At 39.1% G+C, this 18,697-nt stretch overlaps 1 protein-coding gene across 1 annotated transcript in view; it reads right to left on the reverse strand.

The window, feature by feature from the left end:
- LOC116492325 (glypican-5-like) overlaps window positions 1-18,697 on the reverse strand; it is a 369,081-nt gene that overhangs the window by 232,265 nt on the left and 118,119 nt on the right. The window contains exons 4-6 of the mRNA XM_032192922.1: window positions 11,035-11,162; window positions 6,617-6,676; window positions 4,633-4,758 (exon numbers count right to left, since the gene is read on the reverse strand). Coding sequence (XP_032048813.1) covers window positions 4,633-4,758; window positions 6,617-6,676; window positions 11,035-11,162 — 314 coding nt within the window. The remainder of the gene's footprint in view (window positions 1-4,632; window positions 4,759-6,616; window positions 6,677-11,034; window positions 11,163-18,697) is intronic.

Consider the following 18,697-nt stretch of genomic DNA (forward strand, 5'->3'; position numbering starts at 1 on the left):
TACACATAGGCTCACCCCAAAAGCGTGCCAGCAAGGCCACATCTCCTTTCCCTTCACTAGTAGCAGAGAAAGAACAGTCTCTGTTAAAGCTCCTCTATGGCAGCCCAGACTTCACAAAAACCCACGTTTTGTGCATAGATGTAAATCTGACAACAGAATATCTCAAGATCAAGTTTAAGGAAAGTTCTTGGGTACTGTTTGTGCTAGTCTGCCATTTGTGAGGCTGAGATCAGCAAATCTAGTTTACCTATCATGTCCAGAGACAGGGATTCAATGCCAGCACTTAACTTAGCTGAAGAGATATTCCTGGGGAGAGGAAGGTTCTTGCAGTTCAACTGCTACAGAAAAGAAGTCCATGGAAGCAGCTGCCTAAAGGTCACCAGAGAAAATTTTTTGTCTAGCATTTTGCTCCTAGACAAAGAAGCTTGGACATGGCACCTGGTTATCTGTTATATACTTAGTCATTTTACAGCTTGTTCTTCTACAAGCTGAATTCCCTGTCACAATCCCCCTGTTGCACCTTCTGCATGGGTTAAAGCATCTCCAATTACTCATGAAGGAATTCATGCCTTCATCATCCTCGGTGCTCCCTCTGTACTTTTGCCATTAGGCTATGTCCCTTGGAGCCCAGGAGACAGAAGAACGACGCATAAACTGCGTGCCTGGAGCAGTGAGAGCCACCTCAGCACCCACTGTTCTGCATTTAACATTTGGATTGTTCTTCCCACATCAAGCACTTTACATTTGCCCCCATTGAATTTTGTGTGTTGTTTCACTGCCTAGTCATTCTATGTCAAAAGTTCCTTCCAAAATTAACCACAGTTGGCCCTTGTCTCCACCACCCCGTACGATTCAGTGTCACCAGCACATACTTTCACCTCAGTATTTGCTACTCTCCACAAGTCTCTTATGACAGATGAACAGCACATGCTCCAGCACAAATCCCTGTGCAATGCCACCAGTGACCTTCCACTGTAAGCTATTTCCTACCCTTATACTCATCTCTACCAGTCTTGTGTGAAGGACCTATCAAGTACCTATCCAAAATCCAAGCAGCTATAGAAATCTTTCCTGTCTACGTGCTTGTTAACTCCTTCTGAAGACTTTCAACACACTGATTCTTCCTCTAAGTATCACACTCATTTGCTTATACACTGATTCTACTCTTAGTTTCATTTGTTTCTCCAGATTTTGTTACGTAGTGAGTTTAATGATCACACCCTCCTGAAATCCTTATTTTGCCATTTAAAGAAAAACTATGAGGGCTTCATATTTTACATCTTTCCATCATCTGCTACTGGAACAGTCTTAAGAAAATCAGAGAATCCAGAACAGCTTGAATAGGAAGGAACCTTAAAGATCTCCCAGTTCCAACCCCCTGCCATACGCAGGGATGCCACCCACTAGATCGCTTGCCCAGGGCCTCATCCAAGCTGGTCTTGGACACCTCCAGGGATGGGGCATCCACGTGCATCAGAATGAATTATTCACAAAGAGTAATTCAGCTATTCAACCCTTTAGCCTTTCCAGAGATCTTAGGTGAATGGCATCTGGTCCAGGCAGCATATAATAAATAGCTTACAGTGTCAATTTCTCCTCTCCTCTCCTTCTCTGATATGGTTTTGAAATTTTCCAGGCACTTTTCTCCAAGCTTGTCTGATTTCACAAAATAGTTGTTTTCAGTTTTCCTGTGGTAACCTCATCTTCTCTGCACACCTTCTGTACTCAGACCATGTATTAACCTCGCAGACTATTTCTTACATGGAATCTTGTTCCAAGACCAAATTACTCAAAAGAGCAATTTCGGGACAGATGTTATATTTGTCTTCAGAGCCCTGGCAGTGACACTAGAGGACTCCTAGCGAAGGTTTGTTCTACTGTCCATCTGAAGAGCAGGCCAGAGGCATATTCTCAAACCAATGCAGACAACCAAGCTCTTTTATTGTGTACTTACTGGCAGTTCAAACTTTATTTTGCCTGTTAATGCACTGCTTTAAACATGATAAAACCCAATACAGAGTATTACAACAAACTACAATGAAAATCCTGTTTATTAGATCCTCTGATAGACCTCAAGTACCCTCTTTACTAATTGTATGTATGTATGATCCCCATTTCTGAGCAGAATTTTCATATTGTTATAAATGGCATGCACGTGTCATATTGTTTTTAAAGGTTGAATTTATTTTTCCCGAAGAGCCTAAAAGCCAATTAGTGTGCAGCATAAATATCACTCAGCTTTCAGACAGTATTATGACACCAAAGAAAGCAGTAAGGAAAGAGGAACTGTGCTTTTTGCCATTTTCACATCCCGAGTAACCCTGACTGGTTCATGTGAGAAGCGCGAGATTAACTGGGAGAGATCTATGTAGTTAAGAATAAGGCTCTATTTTGAGTTCAGTACTATTTACTACTGCTGATACTCAATCTCCTAGTCTCCTGGGAAAGGAGAAAGAGCAGAGAGAAATGCATCTTTAGGCATCAACGGGGCAAGAGATTTATTTCTTGTACGGGCAGAACTCGTGACATGTCCAGCCTGTCAAACAGATGATGACAGGAGTAAAATTTGCCAGCTAGCAGGTGCCGTGTTTGTGCTGCTGTATAGCACGGCTGGCGGTGCTGGATGTCCAGAGAGTCTCCTAGCATGATCAATACTGTGACATAACTGATAAATATATACATGTTGCAGTCTGGTTCAACATACGAATTTAAACTTTTTCCCCCCTAATCTGCCTATGGAATATATTAATACAAACATCTATTTCAGGGTTGAGTGTTTTTTTTTTGTTTTGTTTCGTTTGTTTGTTTGTTTTTGTTTTGTTTTTTGTTTTCCCTGTTTTTTATTCAAAATATCAGGGGTCATTAGTCTCTTCCCTGCTTTTTTCCACATTGCTACCCATTTCAGGCCAGAAACTTTTCTGCATGTCCCCAGCTCTTGGAAGGTTACAGACTACCAACCAACCAACCAACCAAACAAACTACTTTCCCTTTCATGTCCTTTTAAAATACATGTACCAGCAATTTAGGTAGCAATTTTTTTAATGTATTCTTTAAACGCAGACTAAAATTAAACCTAAATTTTGATTTAATTTTTGTTCAGATAGCTGCTATAGAAAATGTGTTTCTTGTTTTTGCCTTTATTTTTTCCCTCCACATGAAAGCTGTTTGTTCTAGAAGTTAGCTGTGTATCCAGCAACTTGTTACCAGCAAAAGGGATTCTGAAATGGAAATACTTATTAAAGATATTGGTGTTCTCCCCATTTCCTCTCTGTTACTCTTACAGTAACAACTTCCATCAGTATTACAATGGCTACATATTAATATTTAGAATATTGCACTACTGTCAAAATATCCAAATATATGCTGCTACAATTGATTAGTAATGCCAGTACGTACTGAAACATTAAACTTTAAAGTTTTCTTTGAATGCGTTAGACACGTATTTATCTCTGAGTATCTTAGACATAATTAAGCTGAAGTTATTTACATAAGAAAAATCTAAGCAGAGCTGTGTGTCCTTTAATGGGACAGACGATAATTGTAACATCTCTGTTCCACATTGAAATTACTTCACAACTTCTAGAAAGCAATTTTCAATAATGAAAATTGTTTTAAAGCAAGAAAACAGGACGCTAGAACTTCATCTTCTAAAACTGTTAAGGACACAGAATACACTTCAAAAGGAAATATCATGAAAGCCAACACAATCTCATGGAATGTCTCTTAACAAAATGCCATTTTTGGAAAACATTCAGTGGCACAGTTCCAACCAACTCTTACTACAAAAACTGACATATACGTTGACAGTGATAGTAACAGGTACAGTTACATTCTGAATGCTTCTTTTTCTCCTTGGGGCAATGTTGCCTCATGTTATACCGAGTAAGAGAAATGACAGTAAAAAGTTTAGCTCATGAAGGGTGCAAGTATACTTTCCAGTTTGGATTCCAAAAGGTGGTAGGAAAGATTGTAATAACACACAGAGGAAAAAATTTGGCTGACAAACTAGGAAGATCCTTTCACACCGCAGTGCTTCTAGCTGATCTATCAACATAGAACATTGTATTCATTAATTCTTATTTTACTGGAACTCCCACAGAGCAAGCCATGGTAAGGACTTTTGGCAATTCCAAAACCAGTTGTTATTCAAAGTGCTGTGTCAGAAATATTCGAAGGAAATGGCAAGGAAATCCTTTAAGATATAATCGTGTGACCACTGTATTTCTATGACACCTTTGCAGCAAAAGCTGTGTATTTTTTATGGCCAAATACAACATTTAGTTCCATACTAATGACGGTATAAACACCAGACCTGAAGGAACTTCCAGTCAGTCATAGAGGTACTCCTTGCTAACTCAGCGTTACAGGGTAGGATGTCTCTATAAAGAGCTCTGTCTCCATAGAGGAACCCTTCAAAAGAGTCCTTCAAGAAAGTGTTCTACTACATTTAATACAGATACCTAAAACTCAGCATTAACAACCATATAGGTTAGCAAAATACTTGCTCAATTAAGCATCACTATGAAGGAGAAACCTAATGATGACAGTAACATCTCAGAATGCTTCTTAACCATCAGGGGATATGAAGTCACCTTTTTCACCAGTAAGGAAAGCTTTTACACATAACCTTACCTTTCTACAACATCTTCTCCATTCCAGCAGGTTGAGCTGTCTTTCATCACCAGGTCTCCCTCACACAGCCTTTCTGCTATAGAGGCATAAAAGGTTCGGGATCGCTTCATGTAATTGATGAATTCTCTGCAACGTAGGAAGAACACATTTAACAACAAAACCATACATATGATTTAAGCCCCCTGTCAATTTAGCCCTCCGCAAGATTAAAAGTTTAGAACCCCACAAGAAATTAGAAGTCAAAAAAACAAATTATTTTTTATTTCTAGTGTATTTCTAGTCCTAAACATAATCCAGCTTTAGTTGGCTGTTAATACACATAATTTCATACAAAGGTAGACTTTAACAAATTACATTAATACTTCAAAATTTGAAAGAAGTCCATTTCCAGTTTCAAGATAAAGAGATAAAAAAAAAAGAAGAGAGAAAACAACATCACTAAAAGGAGTGTTTTTTCTTCCCTGTTACTGGAATTTCTCCCTTCCCTGCACGTGAGAGATGAATAAAGAACACTGTCAATATCCTCCTGGGTGGGAAAGGTTTTCTGAAGCTAACATCCCATGACAAAACCTGTAATATGCCATGAAGTACCCCCCACATGCAACAACAGTATAGAAAGCCATCTCCTCGGGATGTATTGGGGCCATTTCCTCCCCATCATCACTATCCATGTCATGTTCATATTGGAAAGAAATTTCTTTCCTGTTAAATCTGGCATCGTTCCCGTTAAGAGGAGGCTGTGCCTGCACTTTGGAGAATAACCAAAATTCCTGGCTAGCACAAACGGACCGTTACCAATGATGTGTGTATGGAAAAACGTCTTGAGGGCAAACTGCTGCCTCTATAATCTGGTTATGCCCATAATACGTATCTGGCTGAGGCAGCCGTAAAAATAAACTGTAACAAAACAACTGTTAATTCACCACACATTGAGAGTACTACCCTACATTCACAGTATTAAAAGCTCCTATTTGGTATAGGATGGCTAAAGATACTGATAATAAGGACAGAAAAAATGAACTAGAACTATCATAGAGCTATCTGTCTCTGAAACCCATCAATAGCTCCTTTTGGAAGGCCAAAGGACTCATTCTGGTTTATTATGCTTCTGTCTGGCAGGCTCTAAGACAGCACTACACAGAAGAGGTGCCTGGGGATAGGGTTGGAGAATGGCATCTGAACAGTCAGGACTTATTACTCTTTTGGGAGCAACAGCACCTTTAAGGTCCACTGACAGGTATCTACCCCTACCAGGCTTAGTCAGTGGTCATCTTTCCCCACAACCATCTCTTCACTTCCACTGAGCTTTTAGCCATCCCATTTGTCTGACATGCAGTGAAATCCTCCTTTGGATAAATTAGTCATCCCATAGTCCTAAGGAACAAGCTTATCCTAACAATGCAGGGAAGCTATCATGAGAAAAATAAAATAGGAATTTGGGGGTTTACGAGGAAAAAATATCAGTATTTCTAACTCTTGACCACTCACTTAAAGATGTGCGCTCTGTGCATTTACACAGTAAAGCTAAGCCTGGACAGAAGGCCACCTACCTGACAGAATCATCCTGAGAGCATTGATTCATACAAAGATTGATTAATACAAATTTATTCTCTAGAATGCAGTTTTCTTTGAAGGAGGCACAGATCACCCTTTTGAGAGAGTCTAAAGCGTGTCTTACTCAGCTCACCCCAAGAGGCTTAAATTCATTTGCATTTTCAGCAGTAGGGCTCTGACATTTCAAAGCAGCATCGCAGCAAAAGCAGAGTTGTCCAACTCTTAATCTTAACCAGAGAAAATATTTACTTTTTGTCCGTATAAAACTAAACACACCAGGTAGAGAATGTACAGTTTCCCTGTGCCCTACTGTATAAAAGCAGCAATCGTAAGTACACCAATTCCTAGATTAGAGCTGAAACAGCAGCTTACAATGGAGATGAGCAAAGCATAAAGACAACAAAGTATGTCACCTTGGTTTCATTCTTACCGAGAGATTTTTTTCAAACTTCTTGATTTGTCATTCTTTGAAGCTTTCAGAGGCAGAGAACTGGAATAGGCCGGGAAGAATAAGCATCAATCAGGAGAGGTTGGGGAGTAGGGGAGAAGCAGGAGTTCAGGCAAATGAGGAAAAGAAATGAGAAACAAAAGAGAAAAGTAAAAATTATTTGAAAGAAAGGTCATCAAGCACATGCATAGGATAATATAAGAAAACAAATAAGGAGGAAAATTGTCATGAGATTTTCCCAAAGCATAGATACAATTAAAAATGTCAAAGCAATACCGAAACAATACAATGGAGATTTTGTTTCTCCTTTTTTTTCAACTAAGAGCACAATTACAAATGCAGCACACAGCCAAAAGCTGAAAATAAATTCAGCGGGACTTAAATTAACCATAACTGATACCAAATGGAAGAACTGCAAATATATGAGGCTATACAAGAAAACAATGAGAAACAGTTTAGAATGAGCACCATGGGAAGGGGGATACAAATGAGTAGCATTTGTTTTCTTGTGCAATGAGCAATTTGCTCTCTGTTAATAAATAACGCGTATACAGATATCTTTTGCTGTTTAGTTCTGGACAGACTGCACCAATGAAAAAAACAAAAAGCTGTTTACAAAGCAGGATAGATAGGCTGTAAGGTTGTATCTGAGGAAAAACGGTGAAAAAAAACCTGGCAGTTACTCAGTACAAATCCCTTTTGTGGCACTGATATCTCCTGAGGTCCCTTGATTAACATTGTCTTTAACAGCCTGATAGTTTTCCACCTGAAGATTTAGTAACACACTTAGTTCTTTCTTAAACCAGTACTCTGATGTATAAAGCAATGGCAACAGCTGGAGTAATGCATGTCTACAAACAGCTTTAACAACAGTTGCCAGTCCAGCTAGTAAGTCTTACTGGCCAGAAAGCACCTCCTTTGGCAGCTGTCTGCCACCCTTCTGACTGCAGCATTTCCATCCAGTTTTCTGGGAGCTGAAGGCCAGGGATGACCACAGGAAAGGGCTGACCTGCAGTAAGCATCAGGCAACTGTCACCTGCCACCACTGAAGCAGTTGTTCCAACAGAGCCCATAAAAAATTAAATCAAAATTTGTATCAGGGCATATTTGCTGAAACGTCTGCTTTGGCCAGCTAGAAATGTTTCATTCTTCACCACAGTAATTTCTTTGCATCTGGCGTTAATATCTGTTTTGTACTAGCACTTCAATATTTACATTTCAAAAAAATCATGTGAAGCTTGAACCAATAGTTATTTTTAAATAAAGTAGATGACCTTGACTTCAAACATTCTCAAGGAAACTCAAAATTATTTATTTTAAGATGTATAAGACATCTGCAAGCCTACAGAGTAACAAAGAAATCCCCTCAAAAACATTATTTCAAACCCTGCCTCCTTCAATTAGGGACCTAATACCGCATTGTATTTTTCTTAAACATAGTATAATTCAATAGACAGATCTATCCGGTCTGCGTTTAGCGGTTGGAAATATTACATGCAGCAGCCATACTAAAAAGCAGGTATCCAACTTTGCCAGGAGTCCGAACCCTGACCAGAATAGCACTTTGTGCTGAACTCAGCAATAACATTCCAATTTAGTGATCTACATTCTGTACATGCCATGTAGATTCCCTGGACCATCATCTGGTTTCAATTTTCTCGTCATCTCTACTATATGTTATAGTAACCTCCACATTAAAAATTACTGCAGCACCAATTCTGCCAGTTTCAGTTAATCCCCAAATACTACTGCATAATGCAAAAGAAATAAATGTTCTAAATCTATACTTCTCAGCTTAATCAGAAGAACAGGTTTGATAGAAGATCATGCAACAGTTATTGAGATTTCAGCTTCTTACAGTATTTTCTTCCTGACACCCTGACACTTGGTGCTGCATAGTAACAAAAAGAAAAAAAAGAAAAAAAGAAAAAAAAAAAAAAGAGGCAGGAATGGAACGGGGGTGGAAATAAAGATGAGAAATCTCACAGGAACCTATGACACTGATAGAAGCAGAACAGGGTTCAACTACCCCAAAAGAGGATCCAGTTGCTACATGAATTTAGGGAGCATGCAGGACCATGCATCCTGGTTTTTAAATACATGAGCAGCTTTGGCTCTACTGACCAGGTGAAACCAGAGGTTCTCACTCTTTGGAAAAGGAGCTAGATCCTGTAACCAGCTTTGCAAAGATGTAGTACCTTTGGAACAAATATACTTACGTAAGTGTAAACTTCAGCACCAAGATTTTAAGGGCATCTTTAAATAGGTACTACAGCAAAGATGCAAGTCAACTTTGTTGTGATTTCTCCCACAGCCCTGCTGTTAACCTGACTGGTTCTCTTGAGTTTGAAAACATTCTGGTGCATTAAGGGAATGAGCCACAGCTTTTTTTACACACTTGAAGAGTGCTTGCTCATTGCTTTTCCTTCCCTATTCTGCAAGGCAGGAGTCATGTTCCATATCCCACCTGAATAAAGGATCATTTGGAGGGACTATTTGTGACACTGACCAACAGACTGGGACTCAGTCGGGCCAATTCCCAGTGTGACCTAGGACCTAAACTGACAGCTGACATAATTGCTCCTTATTTTCCAGATTGCCAGAAGGAACAGCACCAAAAAAGATTCATGTAATTACTCTCATAACCTAGATCCCCCTGCAGCGGTTATCTGTCACTAAGTACCTTTTGTACAACCCGCTGCAGTGATGAGTTTACCCTTTATTATAAAATTTTATTACCTAAAATTACTTTTTATTGATATGTGTGATTAAATGATAAATGGCAAACAACAGCAGCCAGTCACTGTGTATTTCATTCTGTTTACTGCTTCACAATCACAGAAGCAAAGTACAAGCTTTGTGACGTGTTTTATAGCAAGTTACGGAAAACATTCTTCACTTCCTACTAATTATGGCTCCATCATTAACTTTTGGTGCATGGGCTCTCCACAATACTTATCAATACTATATTTTAGCAACACTTTATCCTAATTCTGAAAGGGTGGCCTTAGTTTAGTTTAGATGTTTTGGATAATTTAATTTTTAGTGTACAATTTTGAGAAAGTCTACTTATAACAAATTAGGTTTAATATATTTTCTTTTCCATCTACAGGTCTCACATTTTAAAAGGCTAACATCTCAATAATTCTAGATGGTTGGGAAGGGAGCAGATCTCCAGGTGAGAAAGAACTGCTGTCATGCCACTGAAGACACCAATTCCTATCTCCCTAACAGACTGCTAATTTTGCCTTTTCGGTTGCCAGGATGTAAGTCCCAGCAAAGTCCGTGTATTATACAGAAGACAGGCCAAGAACCCTGTATTTTTAAAAACATATTTTGTTAATTGCACTGTAATTATTCTTTGGACTATTACTGCTGAATTTATTGATTTTCTTAATGCTCTGTACTTTGATATTCAATTTGCATGGTTAAAAATTGTAAGTTCCAAGCACTAGCACAAAAAGTTACGTTTTAATTACAAAAGGATAAAAATACTGCTATCACTCAAAAAAAATTAACTTCTTGCTGTCACTTAATTAAAACAGTTCTTTGTTCATGTAAGTTCAGACGACAAAATAGCAATGGATAAAAACCTCATCTTCACAACTTGGACACCTGAACCCAAACTATGTAAATTTTAATGTCAGTTATCAACATACAGGGACACACAGAGGCTCCCTGGGAAGACCAGACACTGTTCTTAGCTAGATGTGTATGCCCAGCATGATTTCACTCACTTTACTGAAGTTGTTCCAGATTTACACTGGTGTTACTGAGAACAGCATGTTAGCCAAAAATATGTCATTGTGATTTTATAGTCAGTTAGCTCTGACATCTACTCATGTATCAACAGCACCATTGCAAAGACATCCTTTCCTCCCCACTTAAAATTTACAGAAAGCCAATCCAGGAGCCACACAAGGGATCTTATTGCCTACATCAGTGAGAAGGGAGAACCTGCTACTTCCTCCCCAACCCTGTGAAATCAGGGACTTTGTGTCATGGCAATCAATCTTGCCTTTTCACCCCTTTCTCGTTCTCATCTCTGCCCCAGATAAGCCCAACTCCTTCGGAGCAGTTGTATTTTAAGTAATTCAGACTCAACTGTAGAATTTACTCAGACCTTACTACAGAAAAGCTTTCATCATTTTTATTGAAAACTTCTGGAAATAATGAACACCTGGGTGCTGAGTAATGACATCAAGTCTGGCCTGTAAAAAGCTTTTCTTGGAGAGACCTGCAATGCAATACCAGTGTAACGATCAGTGACAGCAACAGCTGGAATGCACACAGACAAGATGACAGAACTGCATCTCTGGCTGAAACACTCTGGTACAAGGAACCAGCAACACTAACTGTGAGGCAGAATTCATTTGAATTCAACTGTGACTTAGGGTTACCTTCTTTTATTGTTCAGACTAGCGTGAGCCATCACAAGTGCCTGGGTTTCAGTCGCTTCCTTCACTGTCACTATATGGTCTGATGACAGGTTCCCTTCTTGTTTGGGCTGTCCACACACTTTATCAACCTGTATGAAAGGAAGGGAAAGGAAAACTGGGTTTGAATGGAGAAACTGATTTACAATTGCCCAAAGGTCAGCTTGCTCCTTGCGGCTGGTGTTTACTGCAAGAGAAGGTGTCTGGGAGAGAGAAAGAAATTATTCTTCTTTCCAGGACCTAGAAATTAGCCGTCTGCATTAGAATGACCAAACTATGACGCAGTGCAAAGAAAAGCCAACAGCCACTAGATACCAGATTATAGTACACCTGAAAACTGGTTTAAATGGTGACACTTCAGTATAGATCAATTATACAAGAGATTGACAGAAGTGTTGTCAAAACCAACTTTTATTTAGAAACATACCTGGAGTTTGAAGGTCAACAAATTTTACTGAAACATCTGCCCCATATACAGAGTGTAGAGTCTTATGTCCTACTTGGATTCTGAACAGGCTTATAATCAGAAAATAATGGAGCTTTCCAGCCTTTAACTAGACAATGTTCCCTTAGAACAAGGCAACGAGCAGAAGAATTCAGCATGAACAAATCACTGTCAATAAAGTCAGTGCACTTCCCTTGCAGAAACAGAATCAAAAGAGAACTCAGTCCTGGGAGCTATCAGTGCCTTCGATCCTGGGTTCTCAGCACTAACACTGCTCAGCCGTTTGCCCTTGCTGTCCCCTTCCTGGAGCCTCCCAGGGGATTTCACACATGAGCAGGAGCAAGCAAGCTTGCATTTATCCTTTGTGCACTGTGGATCTGGCAGTGCTCCTGCATCCTGCCACATTTATTTGCTCTAACAGCTTTAAGTGACAATAGTAAGACAAAGCTCTTCCCTGCTAATCCACAAATAAGTCATACATAACATTTTCACCTACACTTAAATCCTCAAGCAAACACAAAAAGAAGACAAAGAAAATCCTACTGCCGGTATGGCACCACTAGAAACCTTAATCACACAGAATCCATCATCCCACGCAGTGCTGAATTTGGTATCCCTTCTCCAGTTTTCCTTTATAACCCAGAGAAGACAAATTATTGCTCGTCTCTCTACTTCACCACAACTATAAAATCCTTATCAAGTCCTGGCTGACTATCTGCTGAATATTCCAGAACACCAAAGTCTTCAAATAATTTTTTCTCTGCCCCTTTGCACCACTATGTTGCATATGGGTGTGTCTGTGGCAGTACAGGACAATTTTCTCTCTCCCATCTCCTCCTGGAAATCTACTGTGATGTAAATCTAGAAGATATTTTCCTCTGACAAAACAGACAAATCAAATATGACAAGTGGGAATTTGTACGAGCGTGACATCTAACATCAGTCTTGGGTGTATATGTTACAGCTCGGTCTAATATAATATGCTGTGAGGGATCCAAATCTAGCAACTAAATGCCAGATATTGGATTAACACTGACATGCCGTCCATGGTCAGAATAGGAACCAGTCCCCTCACTCAGCACCGAGCACTGTGTATCTTGTTCTGGTCTCACCAGGGAACACCACCACATTGCTTTAAAACACAACTTCGTGAAATAAAATATTTTATTTCCATTCTTTTTAAACTTCTGAAAGAATTAATGAAAACACTCCGCAAATGAAAATATACAACAAATATGTTCTTTCAAACCCTCTGGAGCTGGAGAGAGGGGTCAGCTGGGCTACATTGCCAGCACCAAATTGCCAACACATATTTCTGCAAGATCCATCTTGGATTACATCATGTAACTAATGTTCAGATCTTCACATTACGTACATCTCAAATCACGTCACTGTGGATTAAGACAGCTTTAACCAACTGAGAGAGCAGTTTGCAAAAGCAAGGTTGTTCTCATACACATGGGTGATGAAGAATTCAAGGGGTTTTTTTTGGCTTTTCTCTGAGAATTTCAGAGAGATTTAGAGTCATCATTTTTATTATGAATCAATAGTTTAAGCAGCCAAATGATAATCCTCTCTTTGTTTTGATTTGTATTTTTGAGACCACAGAAATAAAATGACTGTTTAACTTGCCAAACCTTAACTTTTGGGTTTTCTTTTTAAACCAATACTTCCATCTTCCTGCAAATCTAACAAAACCACAACACTTGAGCAAGAAGTATTTCTCAGTGGAAAATTTTTACCAGTCCTACTCCATTAAAAAGAATGTGAATGAACCATCTGACCATCTGATGAAACAGAAGAACAGAAGGTCACAAGGTCACATTATTTATTTATTTATTTATTTATTTATTTTGGGGGGGGGGGCGGCTTGCAGGCTTTTCAATGCCTCTCTTCTGAACAGTATGCCAAGAATCACTGGAAATGCTCCCCAGATTAAACTACTTGGCTTTGTGTGCAGGTGGATGCCCTGGCCTCCATCAGCAGCTCAGCCCAAGCCCAGCTCATCAGGCTTCTTCCACCATTGCCACAGGGGCCTGTTCAGTTCCAGCAGAGATGCTGAAAGCCCTTCTGTAGCTTCTCTTCCCACCTGTCCCAGCAGGAAGCTCTTCGTGTTACCGTAATCACCAGATCTTCATTCTTCCCCTCTGCTTCTGCAAGGACAGGGGATTTCATCCCACCTCTGCTACTCTGGTTTGTACAGATGGTTTGAAAACTTGCACCCATGAAGGTAAGAACAGCAGGTGTCTGCATGCAAAGATCAAACCCTCCTGTGGCTCTTGAGTTACTTCCAGTTGCTAGAACTCAGATTTTGGATGAGTTGAAGAGAAATCTAATTGTATTTTTCTTTATGTGGTCTGACTTTAACATCTCATTGAAACATACAGTTTTCTGCAAAGTAAAATATGATAAAAGGCTAAATTTTACTAGGTAAACTTTGGCAGTCACAAAGTTGATAGTAGAGAGCACCCTCCTGTACAGAAAATCATCTTAAACTTCCAGCTAAGGTATTTATGAAAAATAAGTTAATGTGGTGGTGTATGCCAAAAAGCATAAGGAATGTCATTTAAGATACAATATGGTGTTTTCTGGGACTGGAATACAGGGGTTCTACTGCTACAACCCACCTGCCAGAACTGTAAGAACATGGAGGGATGTTCTCTCATCCTGATGTCTACACCATCAGTTTCCCTCAGAGCTCATGAATCCAATGTCACCACCAAAAGGAAAAACACTGCAACTAGAAACTGGGACTGGATTTTCTAAAATATATTTCCTTGTACGCATTACTTACTACTTCCATGTTACCTCCAACTAAGTGCAAAGTCTTTAGTCATTGTTGTTTTGTTTTTAATAAAAGCTGAGACTCCTCTACTGACACTGGCGAACATTAGAATTTGACACAGAAACAAAAAATACCTAATATTAGGAAAGATAAGAGAACTACCAAACATCAGTTGTACAGAACTAGAGACACCCATGAAAAAAATTTAACAACAAAAAAGACTAGAAACAGAAAACCCACTGCTCTTTTCCTAAATTCAACTTTTAGTTATCTCAGAATACTCAAGAATCAACATAAAGAATGACTAAGTTAATTTACTTCTGTGATTTTTAAACTTGAAAATAAGCCTGACAATCTTATATTACTGAAAGAAAATCACACTACTAAGGTCATTTGTCTTGTTCTCTTGGATGATATTTAATCATGTCTAGCCTCTAACAGTGAACGCCTACAGCTGAAAACTAGTATTCCTCGTACATCATCATCTGAATACTTGATGTTCCACAATTATATTCACTTTCATTAGGCTTGAAGCTTTGTTTTGTTTTTTTTTTTTTAAACTTACACACCAATGATTCTACTTACGTATCTTTCCAACAAGCACTAGCTACATTTCTTCTCCTGTGAACTCTTCTTTGTAATGGAATACAGACTCATATATATGTATATATGGATTATTTGACCTCTTAATATTTGTTCTTTAAAAGGATGACTATTTACAATTATTGCAAAGGTTTAACAAAATAAATTGAAAAAAATCTCATTTGAAATCTTTTGAACTCTTGCAGCTTGAGCAACCTTAAACATTGAGGTCATATTTAATATACCTAATACAATCAAACAAGGGAAAAATGTCATGCCCTTCTAGATACTGAGAGCATCTTATCTCCCTGAAGCAAGAGACCTTTTCACCAGTTCAGAGAGTAATTTTCTTTGATTTTGTAATGGGAAGCTTAGTATTTTAAATTACAAGATTTTCCAGTGATCGAGCTTGGAGTTAATACTGAAATGCTGATACATTTTCCAGCAGACTTTTTTCCCCAAGCTGTAACCCAGTCCTGCTCTGCAAAAACCCAGAGCCTGGCTGAGCACTCTGCCACACCACACCCCGCCGGCAGCGGGACCGCACACCACCCCACCACTGCGCTTCTGATTACAAGTGGGGTTTGCTGCTTCCAGCTGCCAAGTCTGAAGTGAGGGAAGTAAGAAATGATGAGTTATGGGGCAATGAGGCTTCAATTCTCAGACTTACATGCCTGCTGCTAGAACTCATTTTGCTTGAGTCAGACACACCCTTATCACTAGGTCACCAAAATGCCAGAAGACACCAACAAAAACCTTGTTATTTTCTGCTGACCAAGCCAATGACCAAAATTCATGATGCAAATACAGTACTCTCTCCTTCAGAGGGGCTGACACATATCGCTCTCACATTACTGCGAAACGTTCATTTCCAATGCTCACAAGATGAGTGGGATCACGTTTGATAAAATGTAAGCCAGGGGCAAACCTCGCACAATTTGCTCATCACCACTGTCTGCAGTTCATTGAAAAAAAATCTTATACTCAGTGAAGAGAGGAAATAGCTGGGAAGAAATATATCACAAGGAGAAGAGATAGCAACTAACTTTTGATTTTGGCTTCTTTTAAATATTCTCTTTGTAATACGTTACAGATTACAAACACCACATTTTGCTAGTAGCAAAGTTCAGCCACACATAAACAAACTATGGGATTAATTAGTTCAATTGCTAACCCGAGTGAATTGTATTTCACTTAGCAAGTGAATATTCTCGTGTCTCATAACTTTTATCTACTGGACAGATTAATGTAAATCCATTTCCTACAAGTCTTGTGAAAATTGGCAGATAGATAGAGAACTGTTATTAGATACTAGATTCTACCAAGAAGTATTACAGATTTTTCAGAAGCAGGAAATGTTTCTGTTGAAGTTGACACTTAATCAGACATCAAAGAACCAACACATGAAACTTAAATCCAGACAATACAAGGCTCTGCATGTTCTGCTGCCTGCGGAAAAAATACTTGGTTTTAATCATGACTTGAATTACAGCAGTATTTCTAGGTTCAATTTTGCAATCAAGATACAAATGAGCCAGAAACATACGCAACAAAGTGCTGTAAGAAGAAAAGCTCACATTAGGAAACTACAAGAAACAAATCCTGAAAAATGATGGATGACTACAAAGATACTGAGATATAGATCATCCTGTACCTTCATGAAACATCTGGGCTCCTGTTACACTTACGCACATCTCACCATCCTGTTCAAACAATCCGAGAAAAAAAAAAGAAAAAAGAAAAAAAGAAAAATCAACAGGAAAGTAGCAATGTTGTAGCAAGAATGCAGAAGTAATGGAAATTTATTTCTGATATGGATTAATTGACACTGAAATCTGATTTGAGTTCCCTCATTTAAACCCAACCATTTCAATGACCTTGCATGCTTTGGTGTGCTACTGTTCTGCACCCAAACCCAAGGAAATTCAGCCTCCTCTAAAATGACAGAGGGATAAGACACTTCAGCTACCAATCTGAGAATACTTTCTTGCTTCTCACTAACTGCAGAAGTCTGTCACTACTGCTAACACTGATACTGCTGCTTCCTGTCTCAGCAAGGTTTGGAAAAGATAACTGTAAGAACATTTGGATGCCAGCTTGCAGAGTTGTTTGACAATATCGTTTAAGATCCTCACAGTTTTTCTCTAGGAACTGTATGTCCCATATAAAAGGGATAAACAGAGTGTAAGGGTTATTTAGAACCTCAGAAAGCTAGGAGATGAAATCAGTAAATCCAGAAAGTTCTAATAAATTCCCTGTCTAAAAAGTGGGCTATAAACTTCAGGCAGTCATTTCAAGGTCAAGGGAAGATTAAAGAAGACCAGAAATGAGTTATACTTCAGCCATACAACAATAAGCATTGCTGAGGCAATGCTTACCCAGAACAGGAACGAAACTGTCATGCTAGTACAGAATGGGCAGGTGCGAATCACAAAGCTGTAACTCAAGTGCTTCCTAAGTCTCTCCACTGAAAAGCATGTATCATTACAGACATTCACAAATTGTAACATCTCCATTACAGAAAAGCACAGTTATTTCCTCCTCTCTAAGGAACAGAAGCCAAGAAAGATCTCAGAGGACCTAATGGCATGGTAGGTTCAACCATGTAGGGAGCTGGACTAGTAAGCAGGTACGCAGACCCCATTCCAAGCTCAGAAGTGCAAAGTCGTTTTTCAAGTATACATACAAACAAGTGGGATGCCTGGGAAGAAGTAGGGTAGTCATAGGGATCTTAAGTATTGCATAGGATGTCAACTCTCACAAGCTTCTCAAAGTCAAAAAGGGGCAGGTTTCAAGCACCCACAACTTACACAGCTGTAATCAACCTCCTCTTGCACATTTCTAAAAAGAGTACAATCTGATGCTTTACAAGGCCAAGCAGCACTCCTGGATGTCCTTATAAAAAGCATTACTTTAAAACCCTGTTCTGGAGTATTCTGCAAACAGCCCTGAAATTGGTTCTTGAAAAGAGAAAAGCAAGCACTGTATTAGGAGGCTTTGGGTTTATGTGAATAGACATTGGTGTCTTTTGTAGGCGCTGTCTGCAGCGTAAGAGGCAACTTTTCAGGCATCAACAGGGTGCATGCGATGGTCAAGTCTTCCAGCAGCTTCTTGAATGAATCACATTCTACAAGGCCTTCTCCCACATTAAAAACTCAAATTAAGAGCAGTGAGAATTTGGTGCCTTATTCTACAACACCCTTAATAACCAATGGTTAGACATATGAACAATAAATATATGAATAATATATGAACAGTACCTGAGCAGTAACGAGCACGCCCCTTCTCCCCCGTAACAACCCCAAGGTTCAGCTCTAATCACTCCTGACAGTCAGCCGCTATTGGGACATCTGTCCATAGATATTGACAGCCTGGAAAGGCTAAGCTCAATTTGTTAAATTAATTACAATAATCTAGTGTGGAAGGAAAATTCCATTGGGAATCAATCCAAGTGAGTCATTTGAAAAGCTCTCAGAAAGATTAGGTAACCTTAAAGTTAGCATATGAAGAAAATCAATTAAAAGATTTTCAATTCAAATTTCTCTTATCACTTTTCAAATTAATTACAGTGTATCAAAATGGTATTGCATGTTATGTGTTTATTATTTATTCCCATTGTGAAGCGAAAGCAATTACCAAAATACTGCTGGAATTTCTCTACCACTGCAAGCTCACAACACAACCACCAACAACCTTTCGAGGTTTGTTCTTCAAAGGTTCAGTAGTCAAGCACAGGAAGATCGTATGTTTTACAGAAACCAGGGTACATATAAAAAAGCCCAGAGGCGGTTCTCCTTAGCCCACTGCAGCCAAAG

Source organism: Aythya fuligula, chromosome 9 (assembly GCF_009819795.1).
Source record: "Aythya fuligula isolate bAytFul2 chromosome 9, bAytFul2.pri, whole genome shotgun sequence".
NCBI lineage: Eukaryota > Metazoa > Chordata > Aves > Anseriformes > Anatidae > Aythya > Aythya fuligula.